General features: G+C 45.3%; 1 protein-coding gene across 1 annotated transcript; it reads right to left on the reverse strand.

The window, feature by feature from the left end:
- Positions 1–5,058: 5,058 nt before the first annotated feature.
- On the reverse strand, positions 5,059–24,103 carry LSM12 (LSM12 homolog). Its single transcript, XM_040497747.1, has 5 exons — positions 23,911–24,103; positions 22,003–22,136; positions 7,908–8,017; positions 6,377–6,503; positions 5,059–5,592 (listed from the first exon to the last, which is right to left on the reverse strand). Exons 1-5 carry the CDS (start codon positions 24,032–24,034, stop codon positions 5,500–5,502), a joined length of 588 nt encoding a protein of 195 aa, XP_040353681.1. The 5' UTR covers positions 24,035–24,103; the 3' UTR covers positions 5,059–5,499.
- Positions 24,104–25,037: the final 934 nt, after the last annotated feature.

Raw genomic sequence — 25,037 nt, forward strand, 5'->3', positions numbered from 1 at the left:
AAGGGCACCTGGGTGGCTCAGTCAGTCGGGTGACCCTTGGTTTCAGCTCAGGTCATGGTCCCAGGGTGGTGGGATTGAGCCCTACGTTGGGCTCTGCGCTGAGCATAGAACCTGCTTAACATTCTCTCCCTCTCTCCCTCTCCTCAACTGACATTTGTGCTCTCTAAAATTAAAAAAAAAAAAAAAAAAAAAAAAAATTTTTAATTAGGGGCGCCTGGGTGGCTCAGTCAGTTAAGCAACCGACTCTTAATTTTGGCTCCGGTCACGATATCATGGTTGGTGAGATCAAGCCCCGTGTCAAGCTCTGCACTGACAGTATGGAGCCTGCTTGGGATTCTCTCTCTTCCTCTCTGCCCCTTCCCCACTGGTGCTCCCTGGGTCTCTCTCAAAATAAATAAACTTAAAAAAAAAAAACAAAAAACAAAAAAACAAAACTGTTGAAGTCAGCATCAGAAGGGTTAATTGGGAGAAAAGGAAGAGAAGTTAGTTGAGAGAGAAGTCACTAGAAATCTACTTCCCCCTCACCTCTCTTTGCCTGTTTAGGAAGAGATTTAGTTCCACTTTAGACCTTTCAACAAAATTGAGAGTTGCAGGGAAAATGGGACAGGAAGGCCACAACCTGACCAGGGCTGGTCCCAGCTGCCAAAGTTTGCTCTCCATAAACCTGAGGGACAGCCCTGCTGCTTCCACCTCGCTCATCTCCCACGTCCTTTACTGGTCCCTTGTCCTCTTGCCATGCTTGACTTCAGGCGTTCCTCAAATCACGGTCAGTCCTGGATCACTTGTCAACATGACTCAGGCAACTCATCTAGTTATTGAACTGGTAACTTTCAAAGGTCTACCTTCAGTCATACAATGGCTGGGTGCTGGGGAATAATACAAAAATGAGTTAGTCACTATTTCTGCCTTGGAGCCTCAAAATCCCCCCATTAGACCACTCAAGAGAAACCTGAACAAGTTACTATAAGTAAGTCATACATGCCACATGAGTGCTACAAAACAATTCTAGGAATAACTTTCTACTAATTAAAAAGTCAAGGATGACTTCACAGGTGGCTTTGAAGCAAGGCATTGTAGGGTAAGACAGATGAGATAAGATAGGCTGGGAGTCATCTGAGAGATCACCTAGCCCCATACCTTTCCTAGAGAACAATTCCTGAGATGCTAATATTACAGAGCAAGGCAACCAACTGGCAAGTTTCTTCTGACATTGTGAAGCACCCCGCACTGTCAGAAACACAAGGGGCAGGGAGAAAGAAGTGTCTTAGAATCCGGAGGGCATGAAAGACGTTAACAATGGGGGGGAGGGGGCTGCTGGAGGGAAAATGTTTGCCTCATCTTCTAGTGTCCGTATTATGAGCCAGGTAAGGCTTTTAGAATATAAAAGAACAAACTCGTTTTGAAACTTGATTACCTAGCAGCAGTCTACGACCAGTGGATCAGCCCAAACTGTTAGGCTGTTTTCACCTGTTAAGTACTTGGGGCTGTTATGTCAAACCCCTTAAGTTTACGCAGTACATGGCGGTGACTTCGAGGTTCTCAAAGGGGAATTCTCTGGCACGAGCAGACTCCAGCAGCGATGAGAAAGCAAATCCACCACGCAGAGCAGACAATGGCCAATCCCAGTTCCCAAACTTGCCCCTGCCACTCTCCCCACTGCTTACCCTGCAACGTGGCAGGTCCTGGCCTTATACATTCTTACCACAGTATCCTCTCAACGGACAGCCGAGTCTATCCAGGTGTAGGACTGAAAGCTCTCTACATCTTTTACTAACTAGTAGGTCTTGTGGAAGAACAGATTGCGACACACACATTCTTAGCTTCAAAAACGTCAAGGAGCCTTTACCCTGAATCACTGGCTCCGGGCTGAAGCCCCTGACCTAATACTGAAGTGCCTGAGCAATTTTCAAAGCAGCCAAGAAGCTGCTCAGACTCTTAACAGCACAGACTCAGTATCAACTCACCACAGGAAAGCTACGTATGCCCTACAGACAGTTCTACGCAGCAGTAAACTCAAAGGCATGTGGCAGTGGGAGGTCATCAGGTGCTGGGGAGGAGAGGTCCGTGTGCACTGGGGTGGGGGTGGGGGTGGGGGAGAATGCCACAAAACCAAGGAGACATTGCAAAACCTGTACATGTGTCATCAGAGACGCGAGCCCCCCGCACTATACTCTTCAACAGTTCAGGGTGCTTCCAACCTAGCAGGCAACCTCACCCAGTCCTGTGTTCCATCCTACACCTGGCAAACAAGTGAGCGACGCACAAGCCATCAGTTTGGAAAGTCACAGAGCAGTGACAGGAGTCCACGAGTGGATAAAAGGCTGGGGTTTTGCTCCAGCTCCACCACGACAGGCAGCAGTCATTTAACCCTGCGAAACCCACTCTCCTTTTGTAAGATGAGGGCTTTTCAAAATACGATCAAAGGAATTCCCTGGGACTCCAGAGCAGCGATACAGTAAGATCTGTGAGAGACAGAGGGCAGAGCTCTGAGACCCCTTCCCCACTTGCCTGACTGCTTTATGTATTAGCTTCACTTAAAACGCCATCTAAGAAAGACCTCAGGGGAACCTAGGTGGCTCAGTAGGTTAAGTGTCCGAAATCTTGATTTCGGCTGAGATCATGATCTCACGGTTCATGAGTTCAAGCCCCGTGTTAGACTCTGTGCTGTCAGTGCAGAGCCTGCTTGGGATTCTCTCTCCCTCTCTCTCTGGCCCTCCCTCCTCACTCTCTCTCAAAATAAATACTTAAAAAAATTTTTTTTTAATAAAAATCAAGACTTCGACAGCAAAGCTGGAGCCTCTGACAATCACCTAGTCCAAACTCAACCCCAGACTCAACCATCCCAGGATCCAGCTAACATTTCTATTAACATTTACCCAGCACCTTCTAGGTATCAAGCAGTTGAAGTATCTTTAACTTCCACACCAATCCTAGGAAATGGGTAGGTGTTCCATGTGTACAGTTGGGGAAGCTAAGGTTCAGACTCATGAACTGACTTACCCACAGCCTCAAAGTGAAGAATGGGAGGTGTGGGGATCTGAGCTCAACTATTCATGCTGCCAAAGCCCTTGTTCTTTCTTCACCTCCCTGCCTTTCACTCGACCTTAATTCCACCTCTTGAAGTGCTTCCTACCAGAAACCGTTGCTACCTACTGTCTCCCATTCATAGACCTAAAGGGGAGGAAGTGATGGTGTGGGACATGTGACACGGAGCTTCCTTCCAGCCTTCCAGTTTCCATGATTCACACTACTTTAACGGCATCTCTTAGCATTTCTGGAGCTTACAAGGTCCCTCTCCTTTCTCCCTTTTACCTTCTCCAGAAGCTTATACTTCTGTGCAGACTAAATTGAAGGCCTGGTACTTTAAATCTAGCTCTGGCCAGGGGCGTCTTGGGTGGTTGATTCAGTTAAGCATCTGATTTGGCTCAGGTCGTGATCTCACGGCTCGTGAGTTCAAGCCACCCATCGGGCTCTATGCTGACAGCTCAGAGCCTGGAGCCTGCTTTGGATTCTGTGTCCCTCTCTCCTCTGCTCCTCCCCCACTCATGCTCTGTCTCTCTCTCAAAAATAAACATTAAAAAAAATAATCTAGATCTTGCCAATGGCAAGCGGGTATGCAAGTACACGTATCAGTCTTCTCTTTTCTTCCAAACAGCCGTAACAAACAGCCCTGCATACGTGCCCACCCCTCTGTGCCCCTACCCCACTCACACACACCTCCCAACCCAGGATCCCTTTCTTAAATTATATCCTTTGCACTATATCACTGGGAGAGCTCCAGGAGATGGAAGGAGAGAGAATAAAGAGTAGGAAGCAGAGAATCTAAAGGGAAAGATTACCACTTACTCCCCCCTCACACCGCTCCCCCCTGGGGTCTCTAAAGCACGTACAAACCTGAGACATGAGTGATGGTTAAAAAAATTTGGGTTTTATTGTTTTTGCTAAACAATACTAAAAAAAAAAAAAAAATTCATTTTGAAGGCAGGGCTTGAATTATTTAATTTTGATCCATTTATTTAATTAAAAAAAAAAAAGGAAGGGGAAAGAGATCATGGCCAAAAAGATAGTAGTTACCCCCCACCCCACCCCCAAAGCTCTAGCCAGTCACATGAGCATCACCCACTTCCCACTCGGTGCCTGACATTCAGCTGGTGGCACACTCTGCCCCCCTGGGCTGCCCTGAAGGCATGGGGGCAACAGGTGCCAGTTTTAGCACTCAGCAGGTTAGTCAAACCAGACAAACTGGTGGGCTAAAGTCCAGAAATTCTCTCCAGGTTTTCTGCCCATTGGCTGAGCACATACAAACTATCATAAGCTTGTAAAATTTCAGGGGGGTGGGGAAGGGCATAAAAGCAGGAGGTTGGTGGAAGCAGAGAAACTACAGGTCACCCAAGCTTTCTCCTGGGCTACTGGCTCTGGATACAGACTCTGAGAGACTGGGAGAGGTGGGCTCCAGGTTTCTTAGGAAGAAAATCATCCTTCGAGGAGGAGCTGAGACGTGCCATGCAAAATAGTTCTTCCTGCAGAGGGCACAGGAGACAGGGCAGCTGACTCTCCCATCTAGGAGACAGGAGTGTGGTGAGGAAGTTCTTCTAGTACCATGAAGTAAGACAAAAGGCAGAGGGAGAATCCTGAGGTTTTGGCCAAATGTGAGACTGGTACACACACACAGTTAAAGACTAAAAAGCCATCAGGAACCCTCACAGCCGAATCCCACCTGCAAACACCGGCTCTAGAAAGTGCTGCAGAAGATTCTTGCTGTGAACCAAGTCAAGTTAGTTGCCTGGCTATAGGTGGTGGGGAGGGGAATACATTTTTTATTTTCGAAGGGAGGAGGTGGGAAGAGCGGCCATGATCTAGTAAAAAGAGACCTGCAAGAAGCAGAAAATATTTAGAGAACATTTTAATATATATTTTCATATATATATTTAAAGTTAAGAAAAATAAAACTAATTCAAGCCATGCCCTGTGCAAAAAAAAAGAAAAAAAAAAAAAAAAGAAAAAGAAAACCAAAGACAAATTTAAAGTGAGACCTCTGTCTGCTGCTCTAGTCTCGACTTCAGTGTCACAGTCAACTTGTTACTTTTATTTTGGAAGAGATGTAAAAGTTTCTTTCAATCACTCAGAAGGCAAGTGAAGCCACTTATAAAAACAGAATGGCAGGGACAGACTAGGAAAGTCAAAGGTGAAAGGGCAGAGCAGGAAAGGAATTTTCAAAAATAAAATTAACAAAGTGACTGTTCCAGAAGGGGACTGTGAAAAGGACATGGTGGACCGAAGTCTGTTAGTCAAGTAATGATTCAACTTTTAAATTATTCTCTTGTTCTTTTTTGTTGGGTGTTTTGTTTGTTCAAGTCTAAGATTTGGAAATGCTGACCCTTTGTTAACAAGAGCCAACAGGAAATATAGGATCCCTTCCCTCCCCCGGCCTGCCTCCGCCGAAGCCACCACCATCGCCTCGCTGGCTGGATGCTGGAAGAGTCCTCCGTGTGTGTGGACTCAGGATGACAGGGCAGCCTCCTTCTGTGGTTGCTGGGCTTGTGAACGCTGCAGTATCTTTTGGCTTTCCACGTCTCTAAAATGTTTTTCAACCTGAAAGAGACCAGTTCAGCCTAGGTCAGAACAGGAGATGGGCACCGAGGCCTCCCCAACAGTTCACTCCAGGTCTCCACAGCCTCATGGACTATTCAGGCATCTCTGCCCTTGCTGTCTGCTGGTCTTGCCAGCCAAAGGTAGGCAGGGGCCTCTTGTTTCAACCACATTTGTTGCAGCTTTGGCCAAGACTATCTAGAAGAAAGTGAGTCTGTAAGCTAAAACACAGTAGGAAAGGAGATTATTATGTCCCAAACTGCCTCGCCCCTCTTCATCTAAGTGCAGAATGAAAAGCTAACAGGGAATTAGCAGTCTTGGACTTTTTACATCCACAACATTGGTCCCTCAACCCTCAGAGCGTTTTTTCCTAAATGCTACAACGCAACCTAGATAGTCATGTGACATATGCAGGGTCAGAGACCCAACAGCAACTGACTTATACCAACCAGCTCCTCCCGAGAGGAACCCAGACTGGGATGAGAGGAACTGCTCAGGTGCAATACCACAGAATGGTCTGGCTAATTCCAAAAAGCCATGCCAGGGAGGACATGGGGCTGGCCACTTGCTTTACTGCATGCTGCCCAGCGGGTTCCATCCCCACAGAAGTGGCCAAACCATAAGCTCCAGAGCACTGCAGTGCAGGGGGCAGGTGGCTAGGCAGGGCTGCTCTCAGGCTGGTAGGTCGGAGGCAGGGATCTCAGCACAGTGTCCTGCCCTGATGCTGGGGAGGGGTGAAGGTCAAGGAATCATCCTCTCTCTAAAGGTTCATGGCTCCTTTACTTACTATTTTGCGTACATGGCTCAGTGCACTCCCCTCTTTGCCTTTACAGTTTTCCACTTGATATGGGGGTGTAATAACAACTTCTTCCATGACTACGATGTTTTTTTCTTGCCATTTACAGTCTTTAATGCTGGAAGGAGAAGAGAGCAGGTGAAAGTTGCCTCTTGCGGCATCCCACACCTCCTGCCTGATGAATAAGTAACTCCAGGAAACTGACCCCAAGTTCTCAGCTCACAACTCAGCCAACAACTAGATGCCAGCAGCCTACAGGGAAGAGTAGCCACGACACATTTCCTGGGCACCAGTGGCTAGGAAAAGCAATGACCTGACGTGTACTTATTCTGAGAAGGGCCCAGAAGAGGCACTCTGAAGCATCAGGGACCTGGAAAACCAGAAAAAACTTGGTGGCAGCCTCAGAAGTCCAAACCAAATTGAATTCAAATAAAGAGCTAGGCTCAGGCCACTAGATGCAACTTAAGTAGCAGCCTAGGGCAGGGGGTTGGCAAACTTTTTCTATAAAGAGTCAGCCAGCAAATATTTTAGGCTCTGAGGGTCATACAACCTCTGTCACAACTACTGAACTCTGCTGCTGTACTACGCAAGCAGCCACAGGTAATACAATACATAAACAAATGAACAGATGTGCCCACTACCTGGAGTTTGCCAGCCTTTGGCCTGGGGGGAAACAGCACCTTTAGAAAGACAGGAAAAGAAATCCCCCCCATCTTCCTGTGATCTGTACTCTGCCACCCACCTCCTGAAACAGTAACTGCTCCTCAAACTGGCCCCTCTCAGTTATCAGACAGCTGGGCACTTGCCAGACTGGGAAAACCCATTCCAGTTCACACTCGGGGAAACACAGGGCAGCTGATATTCCTAAGAGTTCCTTCACATACCTGTAAATGTTCAGATACTCATACCATGGCCTCGAACAGCTCTGATGCCAGCTGCCATCTGTGCACCAGACCCAGGTGGTTAAATAGGGTAACAGAAGGCAGCAGGGGGGAGGGGGAGTGTCAAATGTTTCAGTGTTTCGGCAGCTAGGGAAGCTAGTGGAGAGTCAAATGACTTCTGCTGTGACAAAATGTCTTTTAGGAGGTGGTAATAAGGTGGCCTTCTGCTCTCCCTAACTCCTTATGTTTCTCCCAGTGTACAATCAGAGACAGACTTGTAACTCCCTTAATAAAACCCCATCAGCTTCTGGAGAAAGGCATGACAAGGTCAAAATAATGAAAGAGAAAGAAGCCCCGTGTTCTAAATTATGGAATACCAGTTCTGAAAGGGACTCAGGATAATCTAATCCCAAACCAAGTTTTACACATGAAGAAACCGAAGCCCCAAAAAACCAACTTGTCCATGATTACACCATTCTCCTGTATGGAAGGGCAACAGACACCCACATCCCTGGACACCAAGGTGCTGCAGACACACTAACCAGCATCTCTGCTGACTTTCGGGAACACAACTACCCACACAGCACAGCCTGGCAGCGCTGCCCCCGGGGACAAGGGACCCCTATGCTCCCCCAACTCACGTCTTGTGTATGGTCTGGAAGAGCTGCTGGCCCTCTAGGGAAACACCAGCGCTGATTGCATAGGCCTGGCTCAGCTTCTCCTCCTTCTCTGTCCGTGCTTTGCTGGCAAGCTAGGGTGGGGGAGAGGAAAGAGACTCAGAAAAGCATTCACCTTCATTCTTCCCAACAGTCAGGACCTGTTGAGGAAAGGAGGCTGGAAGAGACTAGTTTGGTAGATTCAATTCTCTCAGAGTTCAAAAGCGAAACATACACATACATAATATGCCTGAGGGGTTATTGCCACTGCGGCAGACATTCCTTCCATCCAGTACTTACTAAGTGCCTACACATACCAGACATGCACTGTGCTGAACTAGGTACAGCACTGCCGCCGGGACTGGACAGACTACGAACTACAGATAGTGCCAAGGAGCTGGGAAGAAAATAAAGCAGGGCAACCTTACACAGTGGGACTGGGAAGTGACCATCAGATAAAAGGTAATGCACACATCTCTATGAAAGGAGAGAATGAAGACCTTTTATCAGCCACTGCTAGTCTCAGTTTTAGAAATCAACGTCTACAACACCTTCAGAGACCAGAATATGAGGTTCAAAAGACTATCTTTCTGGTACCACACTATCTGTGCTCACATGGGGAGCCAAGACCCAAGTAAACCTAACCCAATACTGTCCACCTTCAACTTGAGCTACCGTTACCCTGCTCTTTAGAAAAAGGAATGGTCCACATTCTACCTTATGTCTTTCCCTAACTGCCCTCTAGTGGAATGCTCACAGACTGATCAAAAGAAATTCTAGTAAAATCTAGTACAGTAGTCACTCCCCACCCACCCCCGGCCCTGATCCAGAGTCAACCTCGGTCTAGAAGCAGATGATCCTCCTCCAGACATATCATCAGGTCAACAGTAACCCAACGCTACACCACAGCTCCTACATCATTCACCTCACTTCATCTCCTCACGTAGGCATTTTATCACCTCACATCATCACAAGAAGGGTAACTAAGAACAGTACAATGAGGTATTTAGAGAGAGACAACCATATTCACGTAACTGTCAGGACAGCACACGGTTATAATTTTTCCATTTTATAGCTATTGTTGTTGATCTTTACTGCGCCTAATTATAAATTAAACTATCATAGGTAAGTATGTACAGGAAAAAAGCCAGTAGATACAGGGCTCGGTACTATGCATGGTTTCAGGCATCCTCCAGGGTCTTGGAATGCACACCCTGCAGGTAAGGGGGGAATACCGCAGTCTACTAAAATCTAGGAAATCCCTCCCAACAGGGGTGGGTTGCCCCATCAACCCCTACTGCCCCTCTAACACACTTCTAGTCCCCACCCTACACTACTGGTTGCTAGAGACTCCAGAAGGGCAAATTCGCTAGAGCATAAGACACAACAAATATGCTGGACAAGACAGTTAAAATGAAAGGCAGACAATGCATCTGAAAGTCAAACAAATGAGTTAGAGATTTTTCAGACCCATTAAGGGCTTAGTATACTGATGCTGCAGCTCACCAAACACAGACACACAAACACACACGTGAACACACATAATTTGTCCCCAAATACCAGCTCCTTAAGATAGAGATCATACCTCTTGCACATCCCCAAAGTACCTAGACATTTGGAATTCTTAAACATTTATATTCCGCCTAACAGTGACCCTTCAAACCACAGATCAAATTTAGTTCTACAGGCAAAGTGTCTAATTGCTTGTCAGCAAAATGAAGCACTTTATTAAGGTGTGGGTTTGACTATGAAGAAGAGAAAAGGAGACCTTCAACTGGGTCATGGGGAGCCCTGTCTCTGAGCTTCAAAGATCTGAGGGGGGGAGGGGTGTGAGCACCGAAGAGAGAGGTCACACGCAGGGTCATTTCAGTCTCCCTAGGGCAGAGAGGGAAGAAAGGCCAAAACTACAGTGATTGGAAGCTGGAGATCCTTTCTCACATGGTCCCCGGTACATGGAGAGAGAGAGATAAAGCAGGAGTAAATAAATAATCTTTCAAGCCTGGTCCTGCCAATCTGGCCTCACCAGGCCAGAGTCTGCAGAGAAATCAATGCACAGGGCTGACAGTATCCCCTGGAGCCTGGGCAATCCCAGCGGCAGCAAGAAAGCACACTCGGTCTCTCTGCAGAGAGAGCTGCTGCCGGTGTGATTTAAGCAGCAACAGGCAAAACTTACTCAATCACCAAGAAAACCCTGATAACAAGGAGGTTCCTTGACTCTCATTTTTCAAACACCCTGTACAAATCTGAAGTCTCCAAAGACAGAAGGTAAAACCAGGGGCAACAAAAGCTCCCCTGGATTAACCACACTGCTACGGGGCTCCTGGGAAGCACAAGTGACCAAGCAGATGTTTATCTTACCCCATGAACAAGCAGGAGGGTCTCACATTTTGAGGTTTTTTTTAAAAAAAATGTTTATCCCCGAAAACCAAAAACATCTCCCAGTGTTGGGTCTGACAAAGCTGCGTCTATAAAGCTTGTGTTGACTAGACAATACGGATACCAGAGCAAAACATCCTTGTCATCCACCTAGTAGATAGATTAAAAACCTAACAAGACCCATTCAGTGGGAGGAACTGGCTCAGGGAAACCAGGCACCTATGCAGAATGGTTAAGAATGGAATGGACAAATTAAGCTAGAAGAGGAGGTAGAAAGGCTGGGAGCCACTTTTGAATTTTTGCCAGAGGCATAATGAAATACATATGAATCTTAGCCAGAGTGATTCGTTTGGACAGCCTGAGTAATAGCAACACAATGACTAGAGAACAATGATTTCAAAATACACTTCTAGCCCCCCAAAACACCTCTTCTAAAGGCTCTGCAAGCAAAGGAGAATAAACTGGGCAATTCTCCATTTCAAGTCACAGTGCAAACAGATCCCAAATGCTAAATGATATACAAACCTCAGAAAAGTCAACAGAAATCAGAGTAAGCTGTTATTTCAATTTGCCCCAATATCCTCAACTACTCTACCTGGACCTGCAATTGTGCTTTGGGGGGGTCTGGATGCACTGCAAACCCTGAATCCTCCAGCTGTCAGTTTATGAACTGTATTTTCACGGCAATCTGAAAAAGGCTTAAATCTGACATTCAGCTCTACAGATATGCTTTCACCAGGAACTTGTACAAATGGGGTAAATTTCTTCTACAAAGGATCCAATCGATTAGGCACAAGGAAGGTTACCCTCACAAAAGGAATCTAGAAGTCTTTCTTCTCTCAAAATTGGAGTTGAGAAGGGAAGAAGATTACCTTGTTCTTTTTAGGCAGGTTCCTTAAAACCCATGAAAAGTATAGATAAGCGTCCCTTTGTAAAGCAAATAACTATCACTCCACCCTCAAGTTAGCAGTTACACAGATGTAAATTTCCCCACATTTTTGTAAACTAACGCATACGTATAGATGGTCCAGTTATTCCAAGATAGTAAGTTTACAGTTTTTGTCAAACCACTAGAGGGAACCAATGGAAGCTGCCCTCGGTAGAGGTGGAGAGTGTGCCTTCTCAGCTTGGGAAGGTTAGCAGGATCATGATTTTTTAAATTCAATGCCCGTCACCACACTACATCTATTTTCAATGCAAACATGCTAGCTGCTGGCCTCTCTTCCAATCAAATCTGAAGCACTAACTGGTTAGAATCTCAGAGAATACTAAAGGCACCACTTTACAAACACTGGGTTCGGGCAAACTGAGAAGCAAAACCCCACAAATATGTGTCACTAACATGCATGTGGCTTAAATGAAATGACTGCACAAGACAACCTGTGCTAACATGCCTCTCCTTTTATTTTGTACGAGACCCGGTGAAAAAGTGATTCCCTGTCTACTAACCAGCACTTCCTCCTGTGGCCATTTTATATATAGCAACTTGACACGGGCTACAGAGAGAAGTACAGGAACTTGACACCAGAGCACATCAATATTAAAAGGCATCCAGTCACGCCTGCTGTTGGGTAACCCTTGAGTGAGTGAACTAATGAACACCAGTGACACACACCTCCTGCACTCAGTGACACGGGGAAAAGGAAGCAGCCACAACAACAAAATCCAAGCACCATGCACTTCATCTTGTTATTCAGTCACCAGCTGGGCCATCTTATTTCCACACACCCAGACCAGGAAAGCACAGGTGCTGTGGGGAACCCAGAGGGATTCCTACCGCAAGTATTTAACAGGCTGTGACAGCTGATACAACAAGGGAAGCAGAGTCCAAAGGAGGAACATGCTGGATGTGACCTACTGACTCCGATGAGCCACTCTCAGTTTGTCTTCTCTGTGTACACGGGCTTTCCAACCAGCTGCCCTCACAGAGAGGTTAGGAAACACCGCAGCTGCTGCCCGCACAGCCTGGTGGAGGCTGAGGGAAGACAGACTGCAGCAACGAAGGACAATTGTCATCAGGAGGGCCCACGCTTGTTTCTGTGGCTTCAATTCTGGGGTGCACTCTTAGAAAGCCCTCCTTCCTAGCCAGCAATAAGCGGGCTCGCAAAAATATTTCTTCCAACTATCAAATCAATATCCCCAAGTTTTCTTGTTCCCTAGCTGAAAGCTCCTGTCTGCTGGTTTCAATAAAATACAGTTCTTTACAAACAGTAAAGAAGAACCGTACTTTGCATGGTTGGGAACTCCAAAAATAGAGTATCCCACTTGCCGTTGTGTCCTAGAATACATAATAATGAATCAAAACACTGAATCAAACAGGAACCGCAGAGCCCAAGAGGCCCGGCAGTGAATATTAAAATTCTAAGAACCAACTTGTTGAGTGAGAGCTTACTCCGCCCTAAGCACCAAGCTACACACTTTACATGTATTCAGCATTTAATCTGCACAACAAGCCTATGAAATAGGGACTAAAATTCCTCCTACTTAATAGATGGAGAATCTAATCACAGCTGTTAAGAAACCTGCCCAGGTCTACCAAGCCACAAGTGGGAGAGTGGATTGGAACCCAGTCTGACTCAAAGCTTGCATTCTTAACCCTGTCACTATAAACAGTTCCACCTAAGGAAGTCTAAATGACTGCTGAAAATATAAATTTAAATGCAAAAGAAAGTATTTTCAGAAAGGAAAAAAGTTTTTTTTCCAGAAAGGAAAAATATTTTAAAACTTAGCTGCCACCTTCTCTTTTTGTCAGCGCATTCTGGCATTTCCATCAATGTCCCCAGTGCAGAACACAGCTGTCTGCTTTCTAGTAAAGGGTATCTCTTCTGAAAAGGGCCTCAGTCTCACCCTAAACTTCAAGGACATCCTTTATTTCTTTTGTTAAAGGTAACTTGCAGGAATGCTTTTCAGAAAACAGACATTATATAAGAAAGCAGTTCAGACCAATAATGACAGGTATTCTCTGGATCCATCTTTTTTTTTTTTTTTTTTTTTTTAATATTTAAGTAATCTCTACACCCAATGTGGGGCTTGAACTCATGACCCCAAGATCAAAAGCTGCATGCTCCTCTGACTGAGCAAGCCAGCCAGCCAGATGCCCCATGGACCCATCATTTTCTGACTGGGCTGAGACTAGGGAAGCTAAGTCAAGCAAGTCTCTTGTACTTGCACGTTAAGGTATGTTGAGTGCTTTGAACTACGAGGAAAAACAACGTGCAAATCCAGGGGCCGCAGCCCCACCTAAAATCTCCAAGCTTCAACACCATCCTTGTTACCATGATGTAGCTGCTGCACAATACAGACCAGCCTGGAGTCACAGTCCCCTCCATAGGCAAAGCTTTTTCTTTCACTGGGTTTAAAACAAACACCAGTTGTCAATAAGTCAAGAGTTTGTCAGCTATTTCTAAGTTATGTCACCAAACACAATTCATAGCTACAACAGAAAACTAAACCTCCAGGACAATGAGTAATTTCCTAGTCCTGAGACCCTGAAACCAGCACTGCCATGGAACCTGCACATGGCCCTGTCAGAGAGAAAACTGGCTGGGATATAGGCTGAAATTTGATCTCAACAACCCATCTCTGAGAATGTGCGCTCAAATTAGCCAGCTCACACATGGCAGTGAGGATTAAGGGAGACAGTCTGGGTGAAAGCACTAGGTGTAAAGCACTGGGCAAATATTAGCTGTTAACATTGTTATTAAAACATCATTACTGTTAGCACAGAGAAGGTGGCCTGTGGGTCATTTCAGGAAAACTCATACAATCCAACCTTCCTTTAGCCAATGGGCTCAGTGCTTCCCTTTCTGGTTTCTGTAAGAGCTGCTAGATAGGTTGTAAGTCCTAAAGAAGACATCTTTCAAAATATAACTGGAATAATCTATTGGAAATCCCTTTCCCCTTCACATGCCAAAATGGGTGCACTATCTAGTGAGTAAAGAGTTGATCTTATTCATGATAGTGAAAGAGCCATGCACTGTTCTTTCCTGGGCTCTGAAAAGAGAGAAAGCAGAGTAAAATAGAAGAGCCACCCCCTTACGCCTAGATTCCAGCTCAAACCCCTGCCTACCACGCCCTAGCTGCACGAACCTGAGCAAGATGCATAACCTCTCCAGAGCCTCAGTTCATTCATCTGGGGCCCATCCTGAAGGGTTACTGTTGGGAGTTCAGTAAGCATGGAAAGCACCTAACACCAATATGGCACACAACTCATCCCTTTACTCCCTGAGAACAACCAACCTCCGGGTTAGCTTACTAAAAGAAGTTTCCCAATTGCAGAGATGGACAAAGTGAGCACCTTCCAAATCCGCTGGATTCCATTTAACTTCCTTCCTTTTATCGAATATTCTTCAAGACCCTACTCCATTGTTACATCAGAAAAGCCTTCCCTAAAATGTTTACTACTCTATGCCAGGGACTGGCAAACTATAGCCTGTGGGCCAAATTCAGCCCAACACCTGTTTTAGTTATGCTTTATTGGAAAGACCATGACCATTTGTTTACATATCATCTATGCCTGCTTTTGCTACAAAGGCAAAGTTGAGTAGTTGTGACAGAATGTACAGCCCACAAACCTAAAACATTTGCTATCTGGCCCTTCCAGGAGTTTGCTGCCCCCTTGCTCTATGCTCTCACAGCACCTCGCTCACACCCCCACTAACACTGACCCTGCTACATTGTCAGCACTAGTTAAATGCAGCTCTCCCTCACCCTGCCAACAAACAGGAGATTCTTTTTTTTTTTAATTTATTTTTGAGAGAGAGCAAGAGAGGAGGAGGGGCAGAGAGAGAGGGAGAGAGAGGGAGAGAGAGAATCCCAAGCAGGCTCCATGCTGTCGGTGCAAAGCCTGACACGGGGCTCAATCTCATGAACTGTGAGATCATAACCTGAGCTGAAATCAAGAGTCAGACGCTTAACTGACTGAGCCACCCAGGCGCCCCCAAACAGGAGATTCTTGTGGGCAAAGGCAGTGTTAATCATCTTGACATTCCCAGCACCTGGAAGGAAGGGGGAGCAAGAGGAAAGGAGGATAAAAGGAACAGAAACTATTAGACTATTAGAGATTCATAGAACTAACAGATCCAGGTTCCAGTTAAGTGACTAACACCGGGTCACACAAATTACTAACAGCCCAGCTGCAAAAAGAACCCAGTTCTTTAAATTCCCCACATTCTACCACACATACTGCTAGCTTCTGACACAGCGTGCAGATCCTTTCATTTCCCACCTCAGGTACAATTTGCTTCCCTCTCCAGGGTAGTGTCTGGTATTTACCTAAGCTAGTCTCAAAATTCCAATGCTAGAACTTGGCTGCATCACCTTTCCCCCCAGCCTTTTCCCCTCAAGCCTGTTCTGTAGCAGGAAGACCAAACCAGTTAGAATGCCCCTTTCTTAAAGCAGAAGAGATACCACCACTGACCCACCAGAAAAATCCTTATTGCCAATCATCTCTGTGTCAAAGAGTGCAGACATGCCTTCAATAACACACCTGTGGCACACCTCCGCTAGTCACTCGAGCACAGCAATTTGTCTTTTCAGGTGGACAGCGATTGTCCCCACACCCTGTAATGTCAAGAAAGCCCCCTTCCAAAGCAAAACCGTAACCTAACGAGGGCTCACAGAGTCAGCTGGCAGCCATGCACCCTAGCTTGAATGGAGTCATGAGCCCTCGCCTAGAGCACCGCATCCCCCACTAGGGGGGTCAGTCTGACCCCAAAGTTTAAATGCCACAGAACGTGACATCCTTCAACAGACTAGTGATTTCTGAAATGGTAGTCAATCATTCTACCTCTCTGACTCCATCTGACACCACTCACTACTTAACATGTCCCGTCACTCAGCAGTCACCCCCCACCTCTACCTTCATGACACTTTCATGAAGAACAGCTGTGTCTGTTCACAGCCAGGTGCAAAACTTACTGGTGGACTCTAACCTAATACTGGGCACTTGACAATATATTCTAATCGAGGAGCCAATAGGTTAGTCGCGATTCCTAGAGGCTAGAAAAATTTTATCTGACAAAAAAATCCTGCTTTCTCTAGAAAAGTAGTTCTTTCCCTTCCCATTTACACATACTATGAACACCTTCTACCTCCTACCAATATACACATAACCTAAAATCAGGCCATCTGATTCTTTTTTTTTTTTTTTTAATTTTTTTTTTTTCCAACGTTTATTTATTTTTGGGACAGAGAGAGACAGAGCATGAACGGGGGAGGGGCAGAGAGAGAGGGAGACACAGAATCGGAAACAGGCTCCAGGCTCTGAGCCATCAGCCCAGAGCCTGACGTGGGGCTCGAACTCACGGACCGCGAGATCGTGACCTGGTTGAAGTCGGACGCTTAACCGACTGCGCCACCCAGGCGCCCCAGGCCATCTGATTCTACTTGGTGTGAACTCCATACCCCAATACATTAGGGTCACAATACGGTCAAGGACCTGGCTAACAGGATAGGTCCATGAACGCAGGCCACAATGCAGTAGCTATTAACTACCCCAGGAGTTTACTCACACTGAGAATTAACCCTCACATCACTGGAAAGTCTATGGTTATGCTAAATATTAGCTTTGAACTGGGAGAACTCAAAACAAAAAGTCAGCGTCAGGTCTTCCCTCAGTGTGACATCATACCTAAAGGTGAGCACTGAGGTCAGGTTTAAAAAAAATTTTTTTTTTTAATGTTTATTTACTTTTGAGAGAGAGACAGAGTACAAGCGGGAGAGGGGCAGAGAGAGAGAGATACGCAGAATCGGAAAGGGCGGGGGGGGGGGGGAGGGGGAGAGAGACAGCGGGAGGGAGGGATACACAGAATCGGATGCAGGATCCAGGCACTGAGCTGTCAGCACAGAGCCCAACACGGGGCTCGAACTCACGAACCCTGAGATCATGACCTGAGCCAAAGTAGGATGCTTATCCAACTGAGCCATCCAAGGTCCCCGAGGTCAGTTTTTTTAAAAAGTCAACTTTGTGACTCTTCCATTTTCTCAGCCTTTCTTTCCAGACCTCCCCACAATCACCACCAATATCCAAATACCCTTCTTATTCAAAGGCAGCCAACTCATTCTTCATTACCAAGGGCTAATGATAAGCCCTTTCAATCTCTTTCTTCTTCCTGGTTGCATCAGATAACTCACTGCTTGTTAGTAAGGTATAAATGGGTAATAAATGGATAAAAGAAGCTAAAAAATTAGTCAGTGGTCTGGTAAGGGAGGTGGACACCTTAACTGTGGATTTCAATTTTTGATGTTTTGTCACTTTCCCTGCCTCCCCCCACAACATACAACTATCTCAAGAAAGTCTTCTCCGACTCAGCAAAGTGAGAACTTACATCTCATTCAATGCAGATGATTTATTTAAACAAATACATACACGTGCCTTGGCTGTGTCGGTGAGTTCTTTCCCAGGAATCTCAGAGGCTAAAAAAGCACAGCCTCCTTCGCTGTGTGACTGCTCACTCTAAACTCCAGTACTCGGCCAAGTGTTCACTTAACTATGCCACCTGATAACACTGCTCTGGAAGTTCAAGTTAATTCTGGTCACCAAGAAGACATCTCTTAAAAACACGTTTTAACTACATTACATATTAATGGTATTCAATACAATTTTGATTTTCCCCAGTCCTGGCTTGGCAAGTTTGGATATCTGAATGAATGTCAGACCAAATCCAGGCTAGAATGACATAGCAATGGCATTCATGTTCTTAGCTGCCTTCCCGCTGTCATACTGCCCCTTTTTCCCCATCTTGCACCCATGCCATAATTCAAGGAACATCAGTTGGCTACACAAAGCTAATACAAAAGAACAGAACTAACATTTGCCAATTCCAGTCAACGTGACCTAATCCCCATAACAACTCTATGAGACAGACACTAACATTATCCCATTTTTATCATGAGAAAACTGATGTTCAGTAAGGTTAAGAGGCAGAGAAGTGACTTTTAAAGACTTACCCATGTAGCCCGTTTTTTCTACTAGACCGCACTCCTCCTGACCACACAATACAGAGGTTCTCTCTACGTAGAAACGTTACTTAACATGGGACTTCGCAGTCAAAATATTAGACCCGAGTTCAAATGCCAGCTCCATCACAAGTTGCAGGACACTGAGCTAGTGACTCATTTTCTCTGAGCCTCCAGTTTACTCTTCTCTAAGATGGTGATGGTAGCCACACCATAAGAACTATCGTTAGCATTAAATGAGACATCTACCAATTGCTAATTCAGAGAATGGCACATAAAAACATGAGCTCCCACACTACTGGCCATATAACCTAGACAAGTCACTTAAACTAATAAGCCTGTTAAATGAAAAGGAAAAGAATATACTACAAAGATCACATGGTGGTGGTGAGAATGAAATGAGAGGTGTCAAAGCTCTTTGTAATCTGTAAAGCTCTAGAAAAATAAATGTGGTCCCCGACAGAGCTTACCACAACACCTACACAAAACAGATTTCAGGAAATGTTTTATAATGCTACATAAAAGAGACCCTTGTTAATGTTGACATGTCCCAAATCATCTCCTGAGAGCACTACTAATCCATGGGCAGTCTTCATCCCCAGGAAACAAGATGGTGAGTCAATGCAAAAGAACTTGTTAAGAAACACCCAACTTCATTCTGCCACAGGGACCCTAGGGTTCTTCTCACCCTAAAGCAGTATTTAAGTTCCTCATGACGGAATAAACTAATAAGCCACATAGTGAGTAATCTGAACCTCACTTATGACTGGCTTTGATGTGCTTTTGTATTTTTGCTGAAATGCTTCTGTCTTATAGTCAGGACACTCAGAACACTTTAAAAGTACAACAGTACCGTGGAGTAGATCGAGTGATACTCATGAACTTCAGCAACCCCACTGTCCTCTTCCAAGCTGCCTCTCACATCCCACATCCCTGTAGACACAGGACTTCTTAGCCTGCAGTACACTGTCAACTGAAAACAAAACAGGCTCATCTCTAAGAACTGCTAGTTCGTACCTTCTCTAGTTGGGCTGGAATTAAGTATTTTCTTTTATTGAAGGACCTTCTCTTCCAGTTCCTGCTGGGTCAGAGTAAACAAATACCCATTTTATATCAACAGGATTAAACAGAGCGCTTACTATGTCAGCAACATGAGCCAACATGTGACGGTATCTTCCACTGGAAGTGGTACACACAGGTGGTGCTTCCCCACACTGTGAGCAGCAAGTTTTCTTCCAGGGATCTCTGAGCACTTTAGTTCTAACATGCTTAAACAATCCTCCATCTTTAGAAAAAAACCCAAGTCCATGCTCTTCCATGGGATGAACTTTCCATGGCATTCAATCAATAGGTAAACAGCTGCCCAGATTAAGTTTTCAATAACAGTGCAGAAGGCTCTTCTAACTGAATCCAGGGAGGAATCGCAAAGCATCCTCAAACGCTGGGTTTCAGAAAGCCAATATAAGCTTACTCATAAACATCTCTGCAAATGAAAGAGGGAATAAATGAAATCCAAAGATAGCCCTCCAACCTAATTTTAGTTTTTAGTTTGACTCCTCTCCCCAGAAAACAAACCCTTTTCAAGACTTGGCAAGCAGGCCACAAAGAAAAGTAAAAATTTCTGATATTCCCCAACCTATGACACAACCACTTTCTTGAAAGAGTGGGTAAACAACTAGTTTACAACAATGCTAATAAGCTAAAACTGAGCAGCAGAAAGCAAAACCCCAAAGGTAAAGATTATCTGCAAAATTAAATAACCAAGAACTATTTCTATTTGAGGTCAAACATAAGAGAGTAACCTTTAACAGTCCCACCCATAACACTCCAAGCCCTCTCAGATAAATGGTGGCACTTACTGGTCACAAGAGCAGAAACTTATTATGTTTTACATTAGAGAAAATCATCCCTTTCAGATAACCTTTCCTCTACTACTCACTAAAGATTTAGTTATTTAGTGACAGACTTCTCCTACCCTATAAAAACTAACTCAGAGCCTATTTTCAACATATGAGGAATAAACTATTTCACTTGAATCTTTTAAAATCTCTTCAGCCAAAAGAAGACGATGCAAAAAACTCCTACACTCTAGAAGGTACCTAAGCCAGGGTTTCAAAAATCTACAAGTTTCTAAGAATGGAAATATTTTTTTATGTTTATTTATTCATTTTTAAGGAGAGAGAAAGAGAGAGAGACAATTCCAAGCAAGCTCCACACTATCAGTGCAGAGCCCAACACAGGGCTCGAACCCACGAACCGAGAGATCATGACCTGAGCCAAAATCAGGAGTCGGACACTTAACTGACTGAGCCACCCAGGCACCCAAGACTGGGACGTTCTATATGCAATAGCCTTTAATACGGAACCCAAGACCTTTCTGAATCTGTCCTCAGCCATCACTAAAAAAACGAGTGGCATTTCTCTGGAACCTGAAAGGGAGCTCCCAATCTGAGGTAAGTATATTCTGCCAGCCTCAGTTACCCTCTATTGTTTCAGCTGCCTGAGTGTTTCCTTGCTTTGCTGAATTGTAGCCAACACACCACATTCCCAAGAGAGGTAAGAGAATATACATTATTACAAGACTCCTCTAGAGGGAAAAACTTCCACCATACGAATTCAAGAGACTAAAGGAAAGGCAGCTGCTATTAAAATCAAAGGTCTTACTTATTTATTCAAAGAATATTAAGCACCTATCCTGTGCAAGGCTCTGTATATTCAGCCATGAGCAAAACAGGTATGGTTCCCATCCTCACAGAACAAAGTTTGGTGAGATAAAAAAGTAAACAAATGACACACAATTATAATTATACAAAGACTACGAATAGGTAACCTTAAAGTTCCAATTTGCCCAGGATACACTGATCTATGCTTGTCTCAGTGTAAAACAAAAGCACTCTGCTTTCCTCTCAAAAATGTTCCAAGTTGGACTATAAATGCTATGTCACCTGAACTCTGGAAGATAAGGTACTGTAAAGAGAATGGGGGCAAATTCCTTTAGCCTCTGTGATCAGAGAAGACTTCTCAGAAGAGGTGCCATTTAACTAAGTCCTGAAGGATGAGGCTCCAGACACTCTGGAAGAAAGAGCATTCCAAATACAAGGACAGCAAAGACTACAAGGCATGGAGTGGTATTATTATTACAATACGTGAACTCTGGCTGATAGAAGGGAAGAGTCAAAAAAAGTGATTTGAGGGTTCCCAGATATCAGTACGTACATCCAAGATTAAAATATCCTAAGCCTCTAATTTTATCAGACCTCAAAATGCAAACATAAAGACAAAAATGAAGCTTGAAGGCAGTAGTTTTCAATTTTTTGTATGTCATGAATTGAGAATCTCCAAAATACTCCATGTGTTCACCCAAAACCACATACACACATACACACAATTTCAGGAGGTTCACAGGCAACGCCCCTACCCAACCCCACAAACACCAAAAGTTCGCACATGGACTCCAGGTTTAAAAAAAAAAAAAAAAAAAAAAAAGCCCTCTTTCACAAAGGACAAAAGCAAGCTTGCAACTTTATTTCTTTATTTGGGCATTAAAAGGTTTCTTAAATTTTTTTAAGGCATGCAGGAATAAAAAGAAAACTTAAATTGGTGTTTCTTCAAAAAGGTTATCAGAACAAACCGTTAAGTCAATGAAAACGTGAAAAACAATGGACAACGTATGTACCACCAGGGGTCAATGAGTCTCAATTTTTCCCACCATTTTAAAGAGCCAGAACTGCCCTCAAGTCCTTACCTTACTAACATTGAGTGAAGCTAGGGGAGGAGGGGTTTCTGTTCGGTCATTAATTATTTCCACTTCTGAAACATACTGTAAGTTTATGAGCAAGATGTCTGCATGGTTGGGCTTTCCACTGGAAGAGGGACATTCTGGTGAGAAAATAAAGTTAAGGAAAATAGGGGCATGGAGAACACAACTCACACAAGGCTGGTGTAAAAGGTATGTCACGAGCAAGAGGGGGGCAGGGGAGCCTCACAAGAATCACAGCTCTCCTCAGGAAATCTCTGCCTGTCACCTTCCACCCGCTCAAAACCCCAGAACCAAAAGATCTCAAGCTTTTCAAAGCCAAGTATTATCTAAAATTGGAAGCCTCAGAAAGGGTTTCTGTCACCTCTCTACTGGTCGTATGGAGGCTTAATGCTGTATATATAGTTTTTCTTGAACCTAAGGAATCACACAGGAGAGGCGGTACTTTCTGTTCCTGGTATAATAGGTCTTATATCTAGATACTGCTCTTTTCACTTTTTTAGATTTCAGATTTCCCATTCTGCAGAAGAGAAAACTACAGCACTGGGAATGAGGGTCACTCAAGGTGACCCAGCCAGTTAACCCACTTGTTTATGTATCCATTCATTCATTCACGCACCCATCCTCCGACTATTTATCAAGAGCATATCACATGCCAATTAAAAGTAATTCCTCATTCCAAAACCCTTCCACTAATGTAAAAGGTCTCACAGGATCTAGGTCTGTGTTTTTTTATTTTAAAAAAAAAAAAAAAAAAAAAAAAAGATGTTCAGAGGACATCTTCCTAAACTGGAAATCTACAACTAGTGGTTAAATAAATTAAAATACTTGCCACTCAAATGCAGCACTCAGTAGGAAACTTCCTTTTGAAAGATGCCATAAAGGATTACGCCTCAAAAAAAAAAAAAAAAAAAAAATCCAAATAAACCCACCTGTGGCTTAAAAAGAAGGGGAAAGGGTGGCACATTTATTACAACCAGGAAGTATTTTGTTTCCAAGACTGAGTTTCCTGGAGTAACTCAGAAATCATTTCCACCCCCAAAGAAGCAGGCCTTCTCTTCCATTCTGTTTAACACCGCCACTTCCCAAAGGGGAGGCAACTACTATGGAAAAGTCAGGACTCCATGTGCTGGGCTGAGCAAGAGAAGATTAACTTACTCTTTCACCTGTAACCCACACAACCCCACATAAGCCCCTAAAAAACGTGGTCTTCTCTCTGGACCAGGTTTCCAGTGCAAACATCCTCAAAACAGCAATCTTCAAATGACTGAGGAACCTAATTCAGTACTCCCCGCCCCCAACAGCACCCCGCATACACACGCACCAGCAAAACAAGCCCCTATCCCCATTTCAAATACAAACTGTCCTGCAGTTAGTCTTCCCCAAAGCAGGCAAGGCCCATTTGATCACCACCCCACCGCCCTTCCTTGGACTAAATCCCACCAGGAGACACCCCCTCGTAAACTCCATAGCCTTGCCCCACTAGCAGATCCTTACTCTACACACCCCCTCCCCACATGATCCTACCCGCCCCCCTTCCATCCGGGCTCCAATCCACCAGCCCCCTCCCACGACCACCCTCTCTCCTGATGACTGTGTCCCCTCTCATAGCGTTTCCCCCCAAAAAGCATCCGCGTGTCAAGCCCCCCTCCACCCACTGACCCTCGCTCGGGGCCCAGCTCCCACAAGGGGTGGGAGACAGGGTCCCCAAAGCGGACCGAGGGACACACGAAGAGGGGGAGGGGAGCTCAGGGCCGTGCGCATGCGCTCCGGGCGCCGCGGTAGCCGGTCGCCCCTAGGCCCGGAGAGGGCCCCAGCCGCCGCCGTCGTCCCCCACCCCCCCACCACCGCACATACACGCCGGCCCGGCCTCGGGCTCCGCGCAGCGAAGGATACTTAAAGCCAGCATTTTGGACTGGTAGTCGAAGGCTACCACCTCGCCCTGCAGCCGCTGCTCCTGGCACGTCCGGCACGACACCTGGCTCCCAACGCTGAAGTACTCGCCCGGAGGAGCCGCCATCTTGGGAGAGCAGCCGCGGCCGGCGGCGGCGGCGGCAGCAGCGGGCGAAAGCCGGGCCCCCAGTGAGCGCCGCGACGCGACGCACGAGGCGTGCTGACGTCACACGCCAGGGCGTGGCCTGGCGCTGGGTGGGGCGGGAGCCTAGGTGGAAAAGGAAAGAAGAGGAAATAAAGGAGAATCTGAGTGTTTGTGCGAGTGCGCCCGCTTGGTAAAGTGCTTGCAGAGTCCATTTTAGAAGTTAAAGATGAATAACCTACGTTGAATGAGAAGGGGAAGGTGGAGGGAGCTGCAGTCTCCATTATGTGCCCACGTTGACACAAGAGTTTAATGAATGAACTCTGTATTTTACATATGAGGAATCCCAGACCCGGGGGACTTAAGGAAATTTGCTCAGAATGATTATACCCAGTTACAAAGTGGCAGTGGAAAGAACACTGGCTATAGGATTAGCTAAACTGGGATTGGGATCCCAGGTCTGCCACTTTATTAAATTCTATGACCTTGAGAAAATTACTAAACCTGACCCTGTATCTTTATTTCTTCTGTATTATCACTTACTGATGATCCAACGATCTTTTGAGGTAGGAATCAACATCTTCCTTTTACAGATGAAGAAACTGAAGTCTTAGACTAAACTTGGCCAGGGTCGCACAACCAAAAAGAATTCGGTCTACCTGTTCCCCAAGATGGTTCTATTTGATGCTTTACTGTATTAGATAATACCTTCTAGAGTCGTTAGGTTAAGTGACATAATGTGTACAAATGAATGGCATGTAGTAGGTCTTTAATAAATGATCCTCCATGATCACCCATCACCCTTGGAACTCAAGATGCTTCCCCATCTCCCTTCTTGCCCTCTCTAGAAAGCCAGGCAAAGGGCAGGAATTACAAAGATGGCCTTGGGGCAGGAGTTTTGCCCCTCCCCCTACTAGTGTCCATTCTGATCTGTGACAGTTTTAACACGTTAAGTGTATTTTCCAGCCCTGTCACGACCAGTTTCCAT

Source organism: Herpailurus yagouaroundi, unplaced genomic scaffold, assembly GCF_014898765.1.
Source record: "Herpailurus yagouaroundi ecotype Mexico unplaced genomic scaffold, PumYag 189, whole genome shotgun sequence".
NCBI lineage: Eukaryota > Metazoa > Chordata > Mammalia > Carnivora > Felidae > Herpailurus > Herpailurus yagouaroundi.

Bases quoted from the DNA above. Each gene is read 5' to 3' on its own strand.
- LSM12 (XM_040497747.1), bottom strand. From the start codon at position 24,034: ATGGCGGCTCCTCCGGGCGAGTACTTCAGCGTTGGGAGCCAGGTGTCG. The intron at 6,504-7,907 runs GTGAGTTGGGGG...TTCTCCTTCCAG, and splicing joins TTCCAGACCATACACAAGAC to CATTAAAGACTGTAAATGGC. The intron at 5,593-6,376 runs GTAAGTAAAGGA...GGTCTCTTTCAG, and splicing joins TGAGCCATGTACGCAAAATA to GTTGAAAAACATTTTAGAGA.